At 42.9% G+C, this 21,487-nt stretch overlaps 1 protein-coding gene across 2 annotated transcripts in view; it reads left to right on the top strand.

Moving 5' to 3' along the window:
• The window catches only part of LOC306980039 (semaphorin-3D), a 150,782-nt gene extending 131,683 nt beyond the window's left edge, over positions 1 to 19,099 (top strand). For both annotated transcript variants that reach the window (XM_079579256.1, XM_079579255.1), the window contains exons 13-18: positions 3,691 to 3,779; positions 9,425 to 9,466; positions 11,056 to 11,213; positions 15,479 to 15,543; positions 16,622 to 16,758; positions 18,521 to 19,099. In XM_079579256.1, coding sequence (XP_079435382.1) covers positions 3,691 to 3,779; positions 9,425 to 9,466; positions 11,056 to 11,213; positions 15,479 to 15,543; positions 16,622 to 16,758; positions 18,521 to 19,000 — 971 coding nt within the window. In that variant the 3' untranslated portion in view covers positions 19,001 to 19,099. The remainder of the gene's footprint in view (positions 1 to 3,690; positions 3,780 to 9,424; positions 9,467 to 11,055; positions 11,214 to 15,478; positions 15,544 to 16,621; positions 16,759 to 18,520) is intronic.
• The last annotated feature ends 2,388 nt before the right edge of the window (positions 19,100 to 21,487 follow it).

The following is a 21,487-nucleotide window of genomic DNA, read 5'->3' as shown; positions in this document are numbered from 1 at the left end:
TTCATGAGCAGTGAAAACCTACCAGAAAAGGCGGCATGCTCACCACCCATAAAGCCATTAGTCACTGAAAGGTCAAATATTCTGCATTAATATTAATATATATATTTTTTTAATGTACCTTTAACCAGTTAATGAAATACTAAGTAACGTGTTTACCTTTATAAATCCTTTCCGTAGTCCCTCTGGGAGTAACACAAGTGTTGATGGGATGATTGGGTTTTTTTTCATCTCCCCCTGGTGTCTCTGGCCAGAAAACCACGAAGAATCACGAAGAAGAAGCTAACAGGCTAACGGGAAAAGCTAACTGTCGACAAGCGCCACTTAAACAGTGTTTACAGCCAAGTTTGAGTGAAAAAAGGTCTCCATTGTGTAATTAGATGAACATTATCCCTCTCTCCCTTTGTCTTTTTTGTCAGCGTAGTATTTACTCTCACGGACAATTATTAAGTAAAAAAATGCAACATGCTATGACACCTGCAGTGGCGCTTATGGCCTCTAGGGGCACGAGTTACTTAGTACTGCTTTAAAGTAACTTCATTTTAATTTGCATAATAATAATTGTATCAGACAGTTTATTTTGAAGTTTTGTTTTCCGGTGTGGAGCGCTTCCTGTTTGGGAGGAAGTAGGAAATGTTCAAATAGAATAGGGCGGGTGGGTTCGCCAGACGTCCTCACAATGGTCTTGGCCCTAGCTGATTGGGGAAATAAGGTATGTTTTTATTGTACGGTCGATTGTTTGTGATACAGTATGATTAATTCACTGATGATTTCTATAGCTCTTACGGTGGTGATTTTGGAAATAAAAGGAAACATGTAAAGGAAAACCCACCTGTACGCTCATTCATTCAGCTGGGGGCTAAAATAATAATATTTAAATGTATATTGATTGAAATGCCTTCACCCATATGAAATTATCAGTATCGACAAAAATGACCCCAGAAGTATTATTGTTGAATGGATTTACCAAAAAAAGTGCCCATCACTACAGGGCACAATCTAACCACATAATCATCTGCTTTTATGACCCGGTTCAACCTCTGAGAGTTATTTTTCTTAATGTTCTTTAATATTTGATTCTGAGCCACTGTTGATGACTTGGAATGAGGACTTGGAGTGAAGCTGTAGAGATAGTGCTTTACACTGTAGCTGTTAGGATTTGAAGTGATAAGAAAAGTGCAGAGAGGCTGCATGAACTGGTGTTAAGTGCACCGCCTCGTCATGACCTCAGCTGGTGGAACAGAGGGTTTTGACCTCTTGAGAAGAAGAATGAAAATGCAGGATTACGCAAACATTCAAGGCGGAAACAAAACCCAACCGGGGAACAATATTGTGAGATTGAAAGCTGAGTCGTGCACATCATCATTCGTCAGCTGGGATTTGATACTTAGCTGTAGGATTTCCATGTTATAAAATGTCCACTTTGAACATTGAACTTAGTCGTTTTAATAGGTGTTTATAAGGTGACTATTCTTCCTGTTGACACAATGGGACACTGTGTAATATTGGATCTCACCAAGGGCTATTAAAGAATGTCCATGTCTTGGCCAATGGTAACTGTTTTCCGTAATTTGTCCATAAACTCAAACAGGGAAAGCCTTGGCAGTGAGCAGTAAATCACCACAAACCATCTCCTGGAGCCTCGGCGTCTCCGCGGATAACACACTCCTACTAACATTTCCTCATATTTCCCTTCTCGTTTATACGATTACAAAACGAGTTGGGGAAAAGCAGTCACAGAAAACTGCATTCAAAATGGTGAAAGTTGCATATATGGATTGAAAAAGAAAAGAACATCTCAAGAGTTTAGATGTGATTTTTCTGTGGCACTGCTTCTCAACATGCGATTCACGTCCCACTGGAGGTCGCACATGGTCCGCCGAAGTCTTCTGCTGATTTGAATGTTATACGCTTTCATATTTAATGTCTGTACCGTTTAGTCTTGGTAACTTCCGGATTTTGTTCACTGGTTGGACGTTTTAAAGCAAATCCTTGAGACTCCGTCCTTTGAACTGGGATCTGGGCAGCTTGTTTTCCCGAGATGTGACGTCGTTGCCTCAGTTGGTTTGTGTTCTTGTGCTTTTCATGTGGGGAAGTGGGGATTTTTATGTCATTCAATAAAAACAGTCTTTTATCTCTGATTAGCGCTTAGCTGAGTGTTGCCGTTAGCGTCTCAAAAGCTAAACGTTTCCTCCTGAACTCCAACAGAGGTTCTATAGCTCTACCCACACAACTAAATCCACTTTTAGGGTTAAAGTAATGCTCAGGACTGGTTGTAGCACTGTTTATTTTTAACTTTATTACATAGGTGTCACAAAATGTATTAAAAAAAATCAGGCGCCGAAAGGGTTAGTTTTATAAATACATTTTCTGTTTGTTAGCATTGATGTTGGGCATTTCTCTCGCAAATATGTTACTCTAAAGAACTTTTCTTTCCAACATTTCTTCATTAAAGTGCTGTATCACTGAAATAAAATTATGATTATTACTTACAACAGATGGTATCAATCGAACTAAGTCATATTTATATTTATATGCACTTAAAGCAGTACTAAGTAACTAGTTTGCCTTAGTAAATCGTTTCCGTAGTCCCTCTTGGGGTAATACAAGTGTTAATGGGATGATAGGGGGGTCTTTCATCTCCCCCTGGTGTTTCTGGCCAGAAAACCACGCAGGCAATTCCCCCGCCTCTGGGTCGGAGCCACCAATACACACTAATGGAATCACGAAGAAGAAGCCAACAGGCTAACAGGCAAAGCTAACTGCGCAACTTAAACAGCATTTACAGCCAAGTTTGATTGAAAAAAAATTCCATTGTGTAATTGTATGAACAACACCTCTCTCTCCCTTTGTCTCTTCTGTCAGCGTAGTATTTACTCTCACGGACAATTAAAAGGCGAGACACTGCAGGTGAATAGGGAAAAAATGTATATTTACAGATATCAATTTGAAACTTTTGCTGTCGATCACTGGCATAAATGTGAGAAAAAAAATACATTGCAAGTTTTCTGTCATTTTATCTTTCATATAAGAACAAGGTGTTTTATGCCTAAAAATGCCCCAAATTTCCCATCTTTTCAGCGACGAAATCAGAGTAATGGATAGAGCTACATTCAAATTGATGGTTTCATTTTATTGATATATGAGTTACCAAGACTTTTTTCAGAGGGGATTTAGGATTTCTTGTTTAGTTTTAAAATAAGCTGTTTTTAGTGGAAAATTAATTTTCGCCTTATTTTTTGACATTCAAAACTCAATAAATGGGGCTAGGGATTAAATAATAAAAAATCCCTCTGAAAAAATCTTCCAAACATTGTTCAGTCCAAGGCTGTATAATTTGAAGTCTTTAGGTCCTACTGACGTGGACATAGTGTCGGCCCTTGAAAATGGCCCTTGAAATTGCATTGTCCCATATAAGTCTATGGGGGAACATTGAATCAGCTCAATAGTTAAACATGTTATTGTGAGGATTAAGTATATTTTCTGTTTCCAGGGGAAAGCTTGTATGTTCAGAGACCAATTTGGCCCAAAACCTGAAAATTGAAAAAATTTAGTTAGTCCTGTAGTGTCTCCCCTTAATGAGTAAAAAACCTCAACATGCTACGACACCTGCGCAGGAGTTTCTTAGTTCTGCTTTAAAGTCGGTGCCTTTATGCCTTTAACCATCAAACATATTTCTGCAATATTTTTCAGATGACGGTAAAGTGGTGAAGGCTGTGTCTGTGGTCAAAGATAACTGGGAAAGTGAGGAAATCATCCTCGAGGAGCTCACCGTGTTTCAGGTGAGAACGCTTTGGTCGTGTCCTTGGGCAAGACACCTCACCCATTTGACCTGTATATAACCCATGTGTGAATGGTGGCTCATGAGGTCTACAAATAGACCATTAAAATGAACATCCATTCTGTAAACAGTGCACATTCCAATTAGAGAATGCGGATGTGGAGACCAATAAAATGATGTGCAAAAGAATAGTGGAGCTAAACAGAGCCACAGGTGAAGGGAAACAAAACATTAACACACAAACAGGAAACGAGCCACATGCTGTTGACTGATTAGTCTGATTGAAACAGGAAACTATTCATTTCCACTTCACCAGTCTGCCAACACCAACAGTATCTGCAAAATCCTTAATGCTAACGTGTAGTGCGTAATCATTATCATGGTAAGACAGTGATTCTTTTAATATTTGCCATGTACTGCCATTGTTTCTTTCTTTTCCTAGTCAAGGTCAACCGCGTTGGTCAATGTCTTTCTACACAGACTGTTTAAAAAGCTTATACTCCCTGTTTTATTACTGTAAATGAATCCAAATGTATGAAAAAAGGTCAAAGTAATTTCAGCGCAGGCAAAACGAAACCGCACGGAAGATTTAGCTTGAACTTTATGAGATGCATTGTGTCGGATAACTCACTGTGGAAGAATGAGACCTATCGGATGACTAATCTGAGCTGCGAGCCTGACCTCAACAACACTAATATATTTCAAAAGCTTCTGTTACAGCCCTTTACTGTAACAGGGCTGTAGATTTTAAGGCTACACTTACTCATGATCCGCATAAGGAAATATTTTGCTGTAAATCTGTAGTCTGACAACAGGTACTAACTATGCTGCTGCTGCTACTCTTTCTCATAGTACTGCTGTAAAGTTCAAATTGTTAAGGATTGCAGAGGAGGAACCCCAAAGCGGAGACTGAGGCAGGTAAGGTTTACCAATTTATTTCCAAAAAAACAAAACAAAAACTGAAGAGGCTGAGGCGACGGGGGCAGGCAGGCAGCAAGTAGAACCAGGACGGAGCAGAGGTAACCCAGAGCGAGAACCAACCTGGGCAAAGACGGAGACATGTAAGAATCATAAAAATACGTCAGGACAAAAAGCAGGTAAGGCTTCTACCAACTGAGACGGAATTATCTGGCAGTGTGGAGAGGACTGAGCAGAGTGTTTGTAGGCTGGTTCCTAATCAAGTCCAGGTGTGCCTCATTGCTGCATGTGCCAGCCACGCCCCCGTCAACCACCAGCTCTGCACAGAAGGAAAGAAAAAACACAAAGAGGAGGGGAACAAAACACAAACCATAACAGGGCCCCCCCCTCAAGGGACGCCACCTGGCGGTCTACCAGGCTTAGAGGGATGCAGGGCATAAAAGTCACGAAAGAGCGACGGATCCAAGACGAGGGACCGGGAAACCCATGAGCGGTCCTCAGGGCCGTAACCCTCCCAGTCCACCAGATACTGGAAGCCGCGGCCCCGCCTCCGAACATCCAGCAGCCGCCGCACAGTAAACGCAGGGTGACCGTCGACCACCCGGGGGGGCGGAGGGGGCTCGGCCGGAGGGCTAAGAGGACTAGTCAAAAAAGGCTTCAGCAGGGAGACATGGAAGGCAGGGTGGACATTTAGAGAAGGAGGCAATTTAAGCCTCACCACAGCAGGATTGATAACCCGTTCTATGACGTAAGGGCCAATGTACCTGGGAGAGAGTTTTTTGGATTCGGTTTGTAGGGGAAGGTCACGTGCGGAAAGCCAGACCTTCTGACCAGGCTCATACTCCGGAGCAGGAGAGCGGCGGCGGTCTGCAAGCTGCTGGTTCCTAGCAGCAGTGCGGGAAAGAGCTGCTCTGACTTCATGCCAGATCTTACGAGCACGTTGAAGATGCTGCTGGATGGATGGAACCGCAACTCGAGTCTCCTGGCTGGGAAAGAGGGGAGGTTGAAAACCAATAGCAGCCATGAAAGGAGACATACCAGTAGCAGAGGAAACTAGGGAGTTGTGAGAGTATTCAATCCAAGGGAGATGCAGGGACCAGGAAACCGGATGGTGAGCAGTGACACATCGGAGGGCCGCTTCCAGGTTTTGGTTCGCCCGCTCCGTCTGGCCATTAGTTTGTGGATGGTATCCAGACGATAAACTGGCTGTAGCCCCCACTGCACGACAGAAGGCCTTCCAAACTTGAGAAGTGAACTGTGGGCCTCGGTCTGACACAATATCCTGTGGTATGCCATGGAGTTTGAAGACATGTTGAACCAGCAAATTAGCAGTCTCGAAGGCAGAGGGCAACTTTGGTAATGGGACAAAATGTACACACTTCGAAAATCGATCCACAATGGTCAAAATTACAGAGTTACCTTCAGATGGGGGAAGGCCAGTTACAAAGTCCACAGCGATGTGGGACCAGGGACGGTGTGGAATCGGGAGTGGACGAAGCAGACCAGCAGGAGCACGGTGGGATGCTTTACTGCGGGCACAGACCGAGCAAGCAGAAACAAATCCCTTGATGTCAGCGGACATTGTGGGCCACCAGAAGCGCTGCTGGATTAAGGTAAGGGTTCGATGAAATCCAGGATGACAGGAGACTCTGGAGGAATGGCCCCACTGCAAAACCACAGATCTGGCTGATGGCGGCACAAACAAGCAGCCTGGAGGACATCCTGGAGGTGAGGGATGATTGACAAGGGCCTCCTGGACAGATTTCTCCACCTCCCAACAGACTGCCCCTACCACACAGGTGGAAGGCAAGATATTTTCAGTAGGAGGTTCTTCATTAGGAGGCGCAAACTGGCGGGACAAGGCATCCGGCTTGAGGTTCCTGGACCCCGGACGGTAAGTGAGTGTAAAGTTGAACCGGCCAAGGAATAGTGCCCAGCGAGCCTGGCGGGAATTTAGCCTGCGAGCAGAACGTAGATAGGATAAATTCTTATGATCTGTCCATACCATGAATGGCTGTGCCGAGCCCTCCAACCAGTGCCTCCACTCCTGTAGTGCGACGATGACTGCCAGCAGCTCCCTGTTGCCAACATCATAGTTCCTCTCCGCAGGAGTTAGACGACGGGAGAAGAAGGCGCATGGATGCAACTTCTGGTCAGTGGCATTGCGCTGAGAAAGGACGGCTCCAACACCAGAGTCAGAGGCATCCACTTCGATAATGAACTGGGCAGAAGGATCTGGGTGAGACAATACTGGAGCAGAACAAAAAAGGTCCTTTAGTTTCACAAAAGCTGCCTCTGCTTCAGCAGGCCAGTCAAAAGGCACTTTAACAGAAGTAAGTTTGGTAAAAATGGTGGCCTCTTGGAGTGAGCAAAACGCTGAATCAATCAGTGGAAGGGGATACTTGTTTTTGACAGTAATATCATTGAGTCCCCTGTAATCAATGCAAGGGCGAAGTGTACGGTCCTTTTTATCAACAAAAAAGAAACCGGCCCCTACAGGGGATGAGGAGGGGCGAATGAGCCCAGCAGCTAGGGAATCGGTGATATAAGTCTCCATGGCCCCCCTCTCAGGATTGGAAAGATTGTAGAGCTTGCTGGTTGGTAATGGTGCGCCAGGGATCAATTCAATGCTACAATCATAAGGTCTGTGAGGAGGCAATGATGAGGCATTGTCCTTAGAGAACACCTCCTGTAGGTCATGGTACTCAGCTGGCACAAGAGACAAATCTATGGGCTTGGGATTAGTAGGTGTGCATCTGTCAAGAGAGGGAACTGCCGAATGTAGACAGTGGCTGTGACAAAATAGGCTCCAATTAATTATGGATAGCTGTGACCAGTCAATGTGTGGATTATGTAGTTTAAGCCAGGGGAGGCCTAAAACTAGAGGAGTGGAAGGAGAGTTAACAATGTACAAAGAAATTGTCTCGTGATGATTGCCAGATAGGAGTAATGAAACTGGGGTGGTACGATGCGTAACGCTGGCAAGAAGTTTCCCATCAAGAGCATAAACATTCTTGGGCTCAGGAAGGGCATCAGAAGAAATGTTACATTGGGAAACAAACATGGAGTCAATAAAGTTGTCATCTGCTCCTGAATCCACTAGGGCAACAAGGGGAAAGGATTTCTTTGCGTAGGACACAGTACCTTTAAGCTGGATACGTCCGCAGGAGGGATCAGTCGGTGTGTGGCTCACCAGCGCCCCTCCGCTGGCTGATGAGCCTGGTCTTTTGGCAGAGCAGGGCAGTGATCAACAGAGTGTCCAGCTTTACCGCAGTACATGCAGAGCCCAAGGCGAAGGCGACGCTGGCGTTCTTGTTGGCTGAGTCTCATCCTTCCCAACTGCATGGGTTCCTCAGAACTTGGAGCAGGAGTTGGAGCAGCTGGTGATGATGATTCAGTCGGCAGGTGAGTGGCAGGTGCAGGCTGACGAGGTTGATGAGAGTAGAGAGTGGGAGGGGGAATGCTTTTCCTAACTCCTCTCTCCCTACGTCTTTCAGATAGACGATTGTCTAAACGTATGGCTAAGAAAATTAATTCTTCCAATGTAGAAGTCTCATCACGAGCTGCCAGCTGGTCCTTGAGTTCCTCACTTAAACCACTGAAAAACACCCCCTGCAAAGCTTTCTCATCCCACCCGGTCTCTGCAGCTAGAATGCGGAAATCTATAGAGTAGGAGGAAACAGAACCACTACCCTGGCGTAGGGAAAGCAGCCGGCTACTGGCCTCCTTTGTTTGTAACGGGTGGTCAAATACTCTTCTAATCTCATTGGTAAATGTATCCATAGCATTACAAACTGGGGAACTACTATTCACTAAAGCTACGGCCCAGGCAGAAGCCTTACCAGAGAGTAAACTCATAATAAAGGCTACCTTAGCTTTATCAGTGGAGTAAGTTAGCGGCTGTTGGTTGAAGACTAGCATACACTGGTGTAGAAACTGTCCACATAACCCTATTTCACCTGAATATCTGGCGGGAGTGGGAATGAAGGGCTCTCGAGGTAGGGCATGTTGATGGTCCGGAGGAGCAGAAGCCGCAACAGGAGCAGGTGGAACTTGAACTGGTGGAGGATTGGCTGCCAGGTGACTAGCGAGTTGGTCAAAACGAGCACTTAACTCAGAAAAATTTGAGTTAAGTTGGCGGAGTGAGTCCACAAGTTCTTTTATGGTCCTCTCATGCTGGCCCACACGGGATGCTTGTAGGGCGAGAGCCTGCTTAAATCTTTCAATCTCTGCGGGGTCCATGTTGGCCAGATAATTCTGTTAAGGATTGCAGAGGAGGAACCCCAAAGCGGAGACTGAGGCAGGTAAGGTTTACCAATTTATTTCCAAAAAAACAAAACAAAAACTGAAGAGGCTGAGGCGACGGGGGCAGGCAGGCAGCAAGTAGAACCAGGACGGAGCAGAGGTAACCCAGAGCGAGAACCAACCTGGGCAAAGACGGAGACATGTAAGAATCATAAAAATACGTCAGGACAAAAAGCAGGTAAGGCTTCTACCAACTGAGACGGAATTATCTGGCAGTGTGGAGAGGACTGAGCAGAGTGTTTGTAGGCTGGTTCCTAATCAAGTCCAGGTGTGCCTCATTGCTGCATGTGCCAGCCACGCCCCCGTCAACCACCAGCTCTGCACAGAAGGAAAGAAAAAACACAAAGAGGAGGGGAACAAAACACAAACCATAACACAAATATCCCTAAGTTATTTTAAAGTGTACTTTGTTGTATGTTTCAGACCCCTACACCGATCCTGAATATGGAACTGTCGACCAAGAGAGTAAGTGTTTCATGTTAACTGAACAGTATACGTGAGTGTTGCTTCCCCCCATAGCGTCAGCGCGGTCTATCTGAAGCTCATTCATGTTACCAAACTTGGACGATGTGGAGCGTGTTAATACTAAACACAAGTTAAACCTCTTAACCCCCACTTTAACAGAGCCCATTATCTCCAGTTTGGCTTTGCCCAAACCTAAAAGCTTCTTGCAGCCTTCAGGCCAGTGTACCGCTGCATTTGAAAGCTAAGATCTACAAAAATCATGTACGATTTTTCCTTGTTGTTGTTGTTCCATGCGTTGTCCGACAACTTTTTGTCGCTTTTTGTCTCGTTTTTATTTTTTTATTTTATTCACCACTATTCTGAGATCTTTTTTGTTGCATTTTGAGGTTTTTCCATCACTTTTTTGTCATCTTGTTTGTTGTCTTGTCGCTTCTTTTGGTCATGTTTTCGTTGTGTGTTTTTGTACATTTGTGGTTGCTTTTTTGCTACGTTTTTGTTGCATTTTCATCTTTGTCTACATCTTGTTTTTGCCGTTATTTTGATACGTGGATACTTGGATAATAACTGGAGAAAATGTACTCAGTTAAAGCAGGGATGATAAGAAGTTAATAATGACTTAAAGAGGGACAAAAAGGTTTAAAGTTTAAGTCCATTAAAGCAAGGAACTTCCAGAGCCTGCCACCATTTCGTTAGGGCAGGATTTTCTTCATTGTCAAAAGACCGAGGCTGAACCTTCCAATTGTCGCCTGAAGTAAAGCATCACTTTCAACAAATGCCAGTTGTACATCATATATGACTAGTGGGTGTTCTGCTAAGAAATGTAAAGGAATTGACTGTATGTTTCACATTTTTGAGTACTTTAACCTCTCACCCCCGCCTTATCCGAGCACATTATCTCCACTTCGGCTTCGCCCCAAAACTAACCACGTTTCTTCAAATTTTTGTCATGTTTTTGTGTTGCTCTTTTGTTGCTTTTTTTCACGTATTTATTGCGTTTTGTCACTTTTTTGTGGCTTATTATCGTTGCCCTTTTGTCAATTTTAGTTTTCACATTTTTTTTCCGCTTTCATACTTGTTTTCGTTGCTATTTTGACTCATTTTTTCAAGAAGCTTTTAGATTAGGGGTAAAGCCAAACTGGACAAGATGTGCTCGGCTCAGGTGCTGGTTATGAAAGGCCTCTGATCTCTGCTTTGTGTCAAGTTATTTCTCATCAACATCATCTTGGGGGCCAGAGCTTCTACTGGAGGGCTTGGATTTGGCCCGCAGGCCTGATGTTGCCGACCCCTGCCTTAGGGCTTCCGATATTAGTCCATTCTTAATGTACAGTCTATGTTCATTAATGTTATTTACCAAACAAAAAGACTTACGGTCAGATTTATCCTTGTCTTTTTATGACGCACCTCCAACACAGGGAGTCCAGCTCTCTCCCGATCATTCTAAAACTTTCATTTTGACATGGTCACGTACAGTTACATACTTTACATCCAAATGCCGTCCCCGGAGGCCAATTACACGCATTCTTTTCAATGTAATAATTCTTACACTTACAGACTGTCATTTTAAAATAATTTGCCTTTGTGCCCTTTAGCAACAGCTGTACGTGTCGAGCGAGCGTGGCCTGGTGCAGCTGGCGTTGCAGAGGTGTGAGCTGTACGGAGACGGCTGCGCTGAGTGCTGCTTGGCCCGGGACCCTTACTGCTCCTGGGACGGACAGACCTGCTCCCGATACTTCCCCACCAGCAAGAGGTACACGACTCTGACCCATAACTAAACAGAGGCGCTGTTCTGCCTCTATATTCCACATAGCTCCTTTATCTTTCCCCTGGTCCCGCCTGATCAAAGCCCTCTGAGTAGCAACAGTGGTCTCTGATGTTATTTTGCCTCCCGGGTCTGTTTAAACCATTATCTGAAATGTGATGTCAAGAATTACCGAGACTTCAAAAGAGCTCTGATTGTGCCTTTAATCTAGTGTTTTAAGTGTTTGTTATTGGTGCTGTTTTGGATACACCAAACCGCTAAGATTCCTGGCGCATTCCATAAAAATAAACCAATGTACTAATGTAAAATAGTAGCGTTGTTATTCACATGGAGGCGAGGCTGGACTGGCAGACAAAAAACTCGGCCCGGGACTCTTGGGTCAAGACCGGCCCTCTAAAAAAAGCAGTCATATTCAGTGCAATAGTCGAGGTGATGAACAAAACAACAAGGCCTTGGCTTGAACTAAAACAGCATAAGCTATAAATCGAGGACAATAGCTGCATGTTGTTTCTGCCGAATTCAAGCTAACCCCTCAGAGCGCTCGATACTTTAATCTTGTCGTTTACAACTTGATGGAACTTTTGTAAAATTACAAAAAATCTTAAAATGTGCGTTCCGTTAATGAGGTTCCGCTCGCGACTGCAACAAAACAAAAATAAACTTCTTAAAACCAACCAAATGATCACACTGTAGATTTATAGGCAATGAAATGGTAAAACTCACCACGTAGTTAGAGAGGTGTGGAGTGAAAATAGGAGTCCCAAAAAGGCCAAAACATTAAATCGAGGGGCAAGACGGAGTTACCTGACAACTCCCAGCATGCACTAGTTTGCAAACATTTGTCTAAAATGTACAACAATTAGAGGTCTGAGGTTCTGTGGGTCCTGGAGGGAGTTACAATAAACTGTTTCCTCTTGTATTGGCAATGTGAGGGGCATGAATGTTATGTCCGAGAGGCCCATTGCTCATTTTTATACGAGATTATCTGGGAACCATGACTCAAGAAATCACCACCAGAAGTGTATAAAAAGCGTCACATCCCTCTAGTGGAGGAATTGTGTAATTGCATCTATATTATGCAATCAGTGGCCAAATATTGTACTTATGTTTAGTATAATCTCTCACATATGAATAAATCTATTTGTGTTACTATAAAAAGTACTGTCCCATGTTTTCAGAGTTCTTCAAAGAGCAACTCATTACTGTCCTCTTCAAAGTGTTGGCGTGATGTCTCAAAGAAATTACCTGCTGACAGCTCTGGGCTATTTTCAAAACAGTCACAGACATCCATTGTAGAAGTTCTAACGCGCTAATACCGAGGATTAGTCTGTAGATTAGACAAGGAGGTGAGAGAAAGTTGCTAATGGAGCAAAAATCAACAGAGAGAGGTCAAAGCGGAGCAGGAGAAGGCAGTTCTGTAATAACAGTGTGTATTTGGACAGCCTGTGCGTCCGCAGTCGTAAGGGCCTCATGTCCACGCGGTAACAGTTTTGAAGGAGGAGGGGGGAGAGCTTTATCTGAAGGCGTCCCGTTATCTGCTGCTGCTCATGAGTCATCGTCTGGAGTTAATTATGAAATATGCTCTGATGGTCTAAGTCGAGTATTAGTTGTTGATTCTGAAAGTAAATTTTGTTTTTCCAAGAGAGGAATCTTTAAGTCTGAGTCAGTAAATCTTTTCAGTCGGACCAGTCAGAGTTTTCTCTTTCTTATTATTAACGGTAATATTTAGCCTAGGCCTGGAGTAGATAAGTTTGTGTCGCTGATTTTCATTATTGCAAAAACACCGTGGGCCGAACTTCACCATTGTAGCCTAAGTGCCAGTGTCTTACATTAGTATGACCATGTGGGATGTTCTGTCAGGTAATTAAGAACATACTGACTGTGTTTCCCGCAGTTTTAGAGCACTTTAACAGGGGCTTATTTTAATACAATTTCTCAAAATCATCTTGGTTCTGTGCTGGAGATAACCTCGGGCTTAGGCCATTGCCGGGTGCTAAAAGTTTAGTTCGTTGTTCTTTCACTCTCTCTCCAGTGGCTAAGTTTCCTCTGGGTTTTCCGCTTTACAACATCAACCAAAAACATGCACAATAGGTTGATACAAATGTTGCTGTTCAGTTGTAAAATTGCATAAAGGCACTGTAAACCTTAACCCAGCGGTGATAGGCTACGTACAACACTGGTCAAAAGTTTGGGAGCACTTTTTATGTCTCGGCTTTTCTTTATTACTCATTGAAGATAATATTATACTACGATTGAACACATGGGATTATGTAGGAATTAGGAAATAAAAAAAGGTGTATTTTTAATTCTTCAAAATTGACACCCTTTATTCTTAAATCATCATGGTTTTCAATCATCTGTGGAGTGAAAACTATTTCTGGTGACGACATCAAGAAGCTCACTGAGAAAATGTCAAAAGTGCAAAGCAGTAATAGTAGTAAAGCATATTAAAGGGGGGGTATTATGCAAAATCAACTTTTTCAAGCTTTGTTATTCTGTCATTCCCTCATTAAAAACATGCCTGAAGTGTTGCCTTGGCACATTCACGTATTTTTGAGTCCTCCTAGGAACGCCCCCACCTCCTGGAGACGCCTCCGAGCTTTCGTCACCAGCCGAGCTTTCATCACCAGCCGAGTAACAAACCACTGCTCCTCAGCAGAACCCCCTCCCCACTGATGCCACAGACAGCGTGTGGAGGGGGCGTGTCGGAAAGGGTCAGAGGTTCTTAAAGAGACAGAGGCCTATTTCAAGACATTCGCTACAGCCATTTTGAGAGAGCAATTTTATTTATTTTATATATAAGGCAGTTATTCTAATTTACTGCATTTACAGACCAACAGAAGGTTTGGTCATCATTGTAGTGTGATATAGACTGGTGCTATGTGATTGAAAAAAGCATAATACCCCCTCTTTAACATTTTTGTTGATGCAAGTTGGCCATTTTATACTCACTACTGCCACCTCAGGTCATACGTGTAACTGCACCTTCAGACACAACACCTTTTTGAGTGCCAGTGCAGGATTTTAGAGGCAGTTGTGGTGAACAGGTCTGAGCTCATTCTACACATTAAGACATTGTTGGAACATGTAGGGGGAGGAAAATACGTAATTTTAACATTTTTCAACTCCGTATTGTCCCTTTAACCTCTTGACTTGAATCGATCACATTTTCTCCTGTTTGGCATTACCCAAATCTACACAAAAGAGCAACAAAAAACATAATGGCAAAAGCAATGGAAAAGTGACAAAAATGCGACAAAACGCCACAAAAGAAGCATCAGAAAAAGTTATTAAAAAGTGACCAAAAAAACAACGAAAACGAAACAAAAAAGCGATGAGAAATAATGTAAAAAAAAAAAAGAGACAAGGCACCAACAACCCAAGGAAAAAGATCAATTAAGATGAGTTTTGTAGGTCTCAAATGAGGTGTTACACTGGCCTATACACTGCAAAAAGTAATGAAGTAGATTAGTATAAAAGTCTCAATTTGAGTATAATAATCAGAATTTGAGATGTTTTGACAATGAAAGATGTAGGTGGGCTCCTGACCCAGATTGTTTCACTTGTTTTGAGACGTTTCTGACTCGTTTCAATGCATTTTGTCTTTATTTCAAGTAATTTTCTTTGCCAATGGGGTAAGAACATTGGTCTTATCTCATTGGCAGTTCTACTTTCTTATTTCAAGTGAGATTTACCTTAGGAGTAGTGACAAACGTCCTCAAAAGAGCAAAATAAACTTGGTCAGATCAGGAAAAAAGTCTAAATGAGATAAAACTGCTTTAAACAAGAAACATTTCCTCAATTCAAGACATTTAAGCCAATGCTTTATATTCACTTTTTGCAGTGTAGGCGGTAACATTTTAGATTTAGGTAAAGCTGATCAGATCAGTGAGAAAATGCACTTGGTGCGGGCGGGGGTTAAGAGATTAAAACAACAGGTTCATTCATAAATTAATACCTTCAGTGAGAATCTACAATGTAAACAGTCTTGAAATCAAAGAAAAAGTCACAAATAAAAAAAGCATTTCCAAATTACTTGTGTCGCGCCTCATTTTCACTGTTGACAAAGCGATGTTTTTTGCTCAAGGGCACAACTCCAGTGTTGAGTTTCAGAGAAGATCAACCCAGCAACTTTTCTTTTGCCACCTACTGACAAATATTTCTCAAACACTGGGTCAATTATGTTTTGTGCAAATGAAACGAACAGCCGATGCATTTCTCCCACAAACCCTAAACCCCTGTGTGTGTTTCAGGAGGGCTCGGAGACAGGATGTGAAATATGGAGACCCCTGGAGTCAGTGCCCCATCACAGACGACGGTGCGGATTTCCTCTGTCATTAGTTTAAAGAACCACTGCTTTCAACTCTCTTATGTAACATACAATACAGTCAGACGGTGCACAAAGCATGTCTGCCTATATGCAGTATATACAGTATGTGCTTTGATTAATAACCCATTCTGGAGCGCGGCTTCAAAACGTTATTGTGCCGCAGGTTTTTTCGTTTGTTGCTTTTGAAAAGAGCTGCAAATCAATCAGACACAAGACAATGTTGTAGAAATTCTTGTCAAGGAAGAAGAAATGTCAGGTAGTCAAGGGTGGCCTCTAGAGGTTGTTTTTGTAACTGCAGTTCTGTATATTAAACTGGTAGTTTAGTAAATCGGTGTCATAATCAGGGGCGGACTGGGACTGAAAAACAGCCCTGGACTCGGACCAGCCTGGCCCAAATTAGCGCAATTGTGCACTTCCACAAATACATATTTTAACCTCTTACCACCCACCTTAACATTAACGAGTGCATTTTCCCCAGTTCGGCTTTTTATTATTATTTTTTTGATTGGTATCATCAGCAAAAAGAACAGGAAAGGTGGTCGTAGAAACAGAAGCAAAATCATTAATATAAATAATAAATAATAATGGTCCCAAAATTGAACCTTGTGGCACACCATACTCCACGGAATTCCTTTTAGATTCATGTTTTTTTATACTGGGCTTTACCCAAATCTAAAAGCTTCTCGACTGGAGATCAACAATGTAACGCCTCATTTGAAAGCTAAGACCTACAAAAGTGATGGGAACTTTTCGTCACGTCGCCACATTTTTGTCATATTTTTGTTGTTTTTTTAATTATTTTTTTCTAGCATTTTTTGTTGTGTTTTTCTCACTTTTTTGTAGTTTTTTTTGTCCTTGTTTTTCTCATGTTTTTGTTGACTTTTCATCCTCTTTTTCTCGCTATTTTGATGCTTTTTTTTTTTAGCTTTTAGATTTGGGTAGAGCTCGGTTGAGGCGGGACCGGTGGCCCTAGAGCCAGTGGCCCTTCTGTGCTCTTCCAGAATGGACATATGGCCAGTCCGCCCCTGGTCATAATCAAACTATTGAGTGTTTTCTTCTCGTTCAGAGCTTGACTCGGTGGAGGTGCAGGAGGTTTACGCCGTTGAAGGAAACTCCACTTTCCTGGAGTGCGTCTCTCGCTCCCTTCAGGCTGAGCTCAAGTGGACCATCCAGCTCACTGAGAGCCAGCCTCCACTGCCTCAGGTGTGTGACTTTGTTGACAAAATGGAAAAAAAAATAAACTAAACACTTGTGCTACATTTCCTGGTTTAGCTTTGGTTTTCAGGGACAACAAAAGGCATAAATTAGCTATGACTTTTTGCAGATGTAATCAAATGCAGTCATAATGCTAATTTGAACCAAACGTATGAAGCCAATAACATATTTCTATCACGATGCTTAAGATGGTGGGTCCAAGACAGTATCCGCAGCACTCACATTCACTAGACCTGCCCCAAAGTGTAGATTTTGCCCCAAAACAGGATACGAAGCACTTTAGTGAAGAAAAGGGTGCAACTAAATATTGTATTATTGAAATGTAATGTCTAATAAATCAAGAAATGCAACCAGGACAGCTTCGGCTACCATGCTGTGAGGAGGAAGGAGGAGGAGAAGGAGGAGGAGAAGGGAGGAGGAAGGAAGAGGAAGGAGAAGGGAGGAGGCGAAGGAGGAGGAGGGAGAAGGAGTAGAAGGAGGAGGAGGAGAAGAAGGAGGAAGGAGAAGGAAGGAGGAGGAGGAGGAGGAGAAGGAGAAGGGAGGAGGAAGGAGGGGGAAGGAGAAGGGAGAAGGAAGGAGGAGGAGGAAGGAAGAAAGAGAAGGGAGGAGGAGGAGGAGAAGGAGGAAGGAGGAGGAAGGAGGAGGAGGAGGACAAGGGAGGAGGAAGTAGGGGGAAGGGGAAGGAGAAGGGAGAAGGAAGGAGGAGGAGGAAGGAGGAAGGAAGAAAGAGAAGGGAGGAGGAGGAGGAGGAGAAGGAGGAAGGAAGAAAGAGGAGGAGGAGGAGGAGAAGGAGAAGGGGAAGGGGAAGGAATTATTTATATAACGCCTTTCACAGACATAGTCACAAAGTGCTTTACATGAGACAATTGTACATTCACTTTAAACTACCTTCAGTTTCCCCTGGAGAAAACTGACAGACGGTCCGTCTGACCACCACCATTCATTCACACTCATCCTGGCCTATTGTACATGTTTTTAGTGGTAGGGGAAACCGGAGTACCCAGAGGAAACCTACACAGACACGGGGAAAACATGCAAACTCCACACAGAAAGGCCCCGTCCAGGTGGGAATTGGGACCTTCTAGCTGTGAAGCGAGAACACTAACCACTAACCGCTGCAACGTGCAGCCCAAACTCTGAACCAAACTCTGAACTCTCCCCTCCCTCTGCTGCCCCCTAGTGTGTACATATGTATTACCTACACGTTGAAGCAGGGGGTACTTTGTGCATGGTATAAACAAGGGACAAAACAACCCATAGAAGTTTGTGCATTAAGGTTCATTATAGCAATGTCCCTATGTGGGGTCCGGAGCCCCCTGGGGAGCCTCAGAGGTACTGCACGGGTTCAACAGAACAAGTAGTACATTTGAAAGCTAAGATCTACAAAACTGATGGTGACTTTTCTGTTGCGTTGTCGCTGCATTTATGTCACGTTTTTGTCTGGTTTTCATAGTTATTTTGTTGTTGTGTTTTGTAATTTTTGTCCCTTTTTTTCCTTGCATTTTGATGCCTTTTTTGTCATGTTTTTGTCACTTTTTAGTCTTGCTTTTGTCACCTTTTGATTGTGTTATTGTTGCTCCTTTGTTGTATTTTCATCCTCGTTTTTGTCACTATTTTGACACATTTTTCAAGAAGCTTGTATATCTGGGTAACGCCAAACTGGAGATAAAGTGCTCGGTTCAGGTGGGGGTTAAGAGGTTGAGGCTTTTAAACATTGTCCATTAATAACTCTTTTGTCTGTTTTTTCCAGACTGACAGTGAACGCTCCCTCCACCTGAAGCGCGGCCTGTTACTCACAAACCTCGCCTTGTCCGACACCGGCCTGTACGCCTGCTCCAGCATCGACCACTCCTACAAGCAAGTCCTGGCCCGATACCGGCTTCACGTCATCCCCCACCACAACCTCTACCCGTCCCATCACCCGCACCACCACCGCACCTCCCCGATCCAGGGCAGGGGCGTCCAAGCTGGGGTGGCCGGCTTTCTGGGACAGGGCAATCCCGGTCATCCCGGACACGGACAGAAGAACTCCTGGCTCCAGACGTCCGTGAGGAACTACAACCACGTGGGTCTGTTCGCCACCAGCAGCCTGACCATGGAGGACTGTGAGCAGCTGTGGTACCGGGAGAAGAGGCGCCAACAGAAGCTGCGCACGCTAAAGCTCAAGCAGGAGGGTCGGAAGGCGCGGGTCAGGAGGAACAACCCGCCCGACGTCCCACTCATGTCCTAGAGACGGGACGGGGACGACCCATGGACTACGCAGGCATCGGAAGTGAGAAGAAATGCTAAGTTAATAGAGAGAAGTGGGTAGTGCGATGTAGGTGTGTCAGTATGTACGTTTATGCGAGAGGTTGTAGATTCATGTTTATAGTTTCCTCGTAGCTACATTTTAAAGTAGCCGTTCTCTCGATGAGTAATTTCCACTATTTCCTATGAAGATGAGTGTATGTAAAATGACAAACGGAGAAAAAAATAACATTTCTCAGCAATATAATTCATTATGGGGAAAGCCAACATGTTACGTTTACATCAAGAGACTGGAGTAAAGCAATATCTAAAGGAATTCTACTGGGGAAACTAGGGATGCACCGATCTGATACTGGTATCTGATATCGGAGCCGATACTGGAAAAAAATAGAATATCGGGTATTGGCTACAAATATCCGATACTGAAGCGATACCCGTTTGGCTCTCACTGCTACTCTCACCTGCTCTATGACATTTTGAACCTGGAGAATTCAGTCGCTGAGTTAGTTTTAAAGGCCACCATTTTTACATACTGAGATATGTTCTTACCTTAGCTTTGACGAGTTATTTAGGACCTGTCTGGTGTTCCCCTGTGCCTTCAGTCACGTAAACACAGCGCAGACGGCGTTAGCATTTAGCCTCTCCTGCAGGTCCTAAAGAACTCGTCAAAGCTAAGGTAAGAACATACTGTATCTCAGTATGTAAAAACGGTGGCCTATTCCTTTAAGCTCTGCAAACTTATTTTTGATAGTCACGCAAAATGCCACGGCTCGCACCAGTATGCTAATGCTATCATCAGTATGCTAATGCTATCATCAGTATGCTAGTGCTAGCAACAGTATGCTAATGCTAGCACCAGTATGCTACTGCTAGCAACAGTATGCTAATGCTAGCACCAGTATGCTACTGCTAGCAACAGTATGCTAATGCTAGCACCAGTATGCTAATTCAAGCAGCTCTATGCTAATGCTAGCGGCAAGTAATCAAAGCTGGGACAGAAATTCTGATTGGATCACCTTATTAAATAAAATAGCCATTACTGGAGCGGTATTTTAGTTAAAGAAAACCTGATATTATGTTTGTAATGCACAAGGTGTAATGATCTGATGCTGTGAGTTAATGTGACCTAAACCTGTCATACCCCCAAGGATAATTATTTGAAAAGTCCAGTGACCCATGTGTAATGTTTTTCCATTAGTTTTTTAATAGATAGAATTGATGATGAGATAAGACTTTATTGATCTCACAATGGAGAAATGAGGACCATTGACTTTTTCATTCAAAGCCACTTTTAAGAAAGTCTCTTGGTTTCTCTGATACTCAAACCCCCAGGATCGGTAGCGGAAGCAAAATAGCTGGATCGGTGCATCTCTAGTGGAAACTCTAACATATTGCTGTTTTTTTTTTTTTTTTTTACCTTTATGGTTTTTCTGTGGAATTGCAGGGCTTAGTACATGAAACAAACACTGCCACTAACTTTGAGGTCTCCTTATCTCATATTAGTTTTAAAAAGTCATGGATTTGTTCACTCACACCAGCACAGTTGTTGAAAATCTCGATTGAATTGTCATTTTAGTCATAATGTGAGTATAGTATGTGTTCTGTTTTAGGACATAGTGTTTTTACATGTTGCTACTCAGTACGAATTCTATAAAATCTCTTTTAATAGCTTCAAACTATTTTTTGGTTTTCAGAAATATTTGTACTGGGGGAGATTTTTAAGTTGTTTTGTTTTGTAGTATAATCTATCATGTCTGGGCACGGCAAAGTAACCAGATACATTTCTATAAACTAAATGTTTTTTACACATTCACCCTTTTACAGTTGAAATGACAAGTGAAGACAGATCAGTCATGTTGTTTTAATATAATATCAAATAGAGTGATGATGCCCACACCTTTGATCAGTTTATTCTTGTAATGTGTACAAAGGAAAAGAAATACAAGGAGAAGCTTTAGATATTCTTTTAGATTGTTTTTTTTAAGTTGTTTTGCTACTTTTATTGTGCATCGAACATTGAAGGCTAGTGATACCAAACAATAGTTGAGCTCTAAATGCTGATAGGCGTAGCATGTATGACTAATCTGAGTGATCTTTATATTGAAGGGCCTGGTTTACACTGAACTAACCTTTTGGAGCCTTTAACTATGTAATAATGTTTCCCCATCCCAAGCAAAATGTGACATGCAACAGTAAAACTAAGCTGTCCAAAAGTACTATACTACTATACTAAAAGTAATATACACCCTTCAACTGTGTCTGTTACTGAGACTGAAAACAAACCAAAGATGTAAATAGGTCTGTCACTAACCCAGCTAGAAAGTAGACAAAATACTTACGACTACAGTGTTGCCTTTGTACTGACCTTCTGTAACTGTATTTAAAATATTGTAATGTGTATTTATGTTTTGAGTTGTGAAGCTGAAAAGTCATGTAAAGCTTAGACATGCACATATTCAAAAGAACCTTT

Source organism: Gobius niger (genome assembly GCF_951799975.1).
Source record: "Gobius niger genome assembly, chromosome: 20".
NCBI classification, from domain to species: Eukaryota; Metazoa; Chordata; class Actinopteri; order Gobiiformes; family Gobiidae; genus Gobius; species Gobius niger.
Note: the sequence above shows the minus strand (reverse complement) of the source record. Positions and strands in the feature narration are given on the sequence as shown.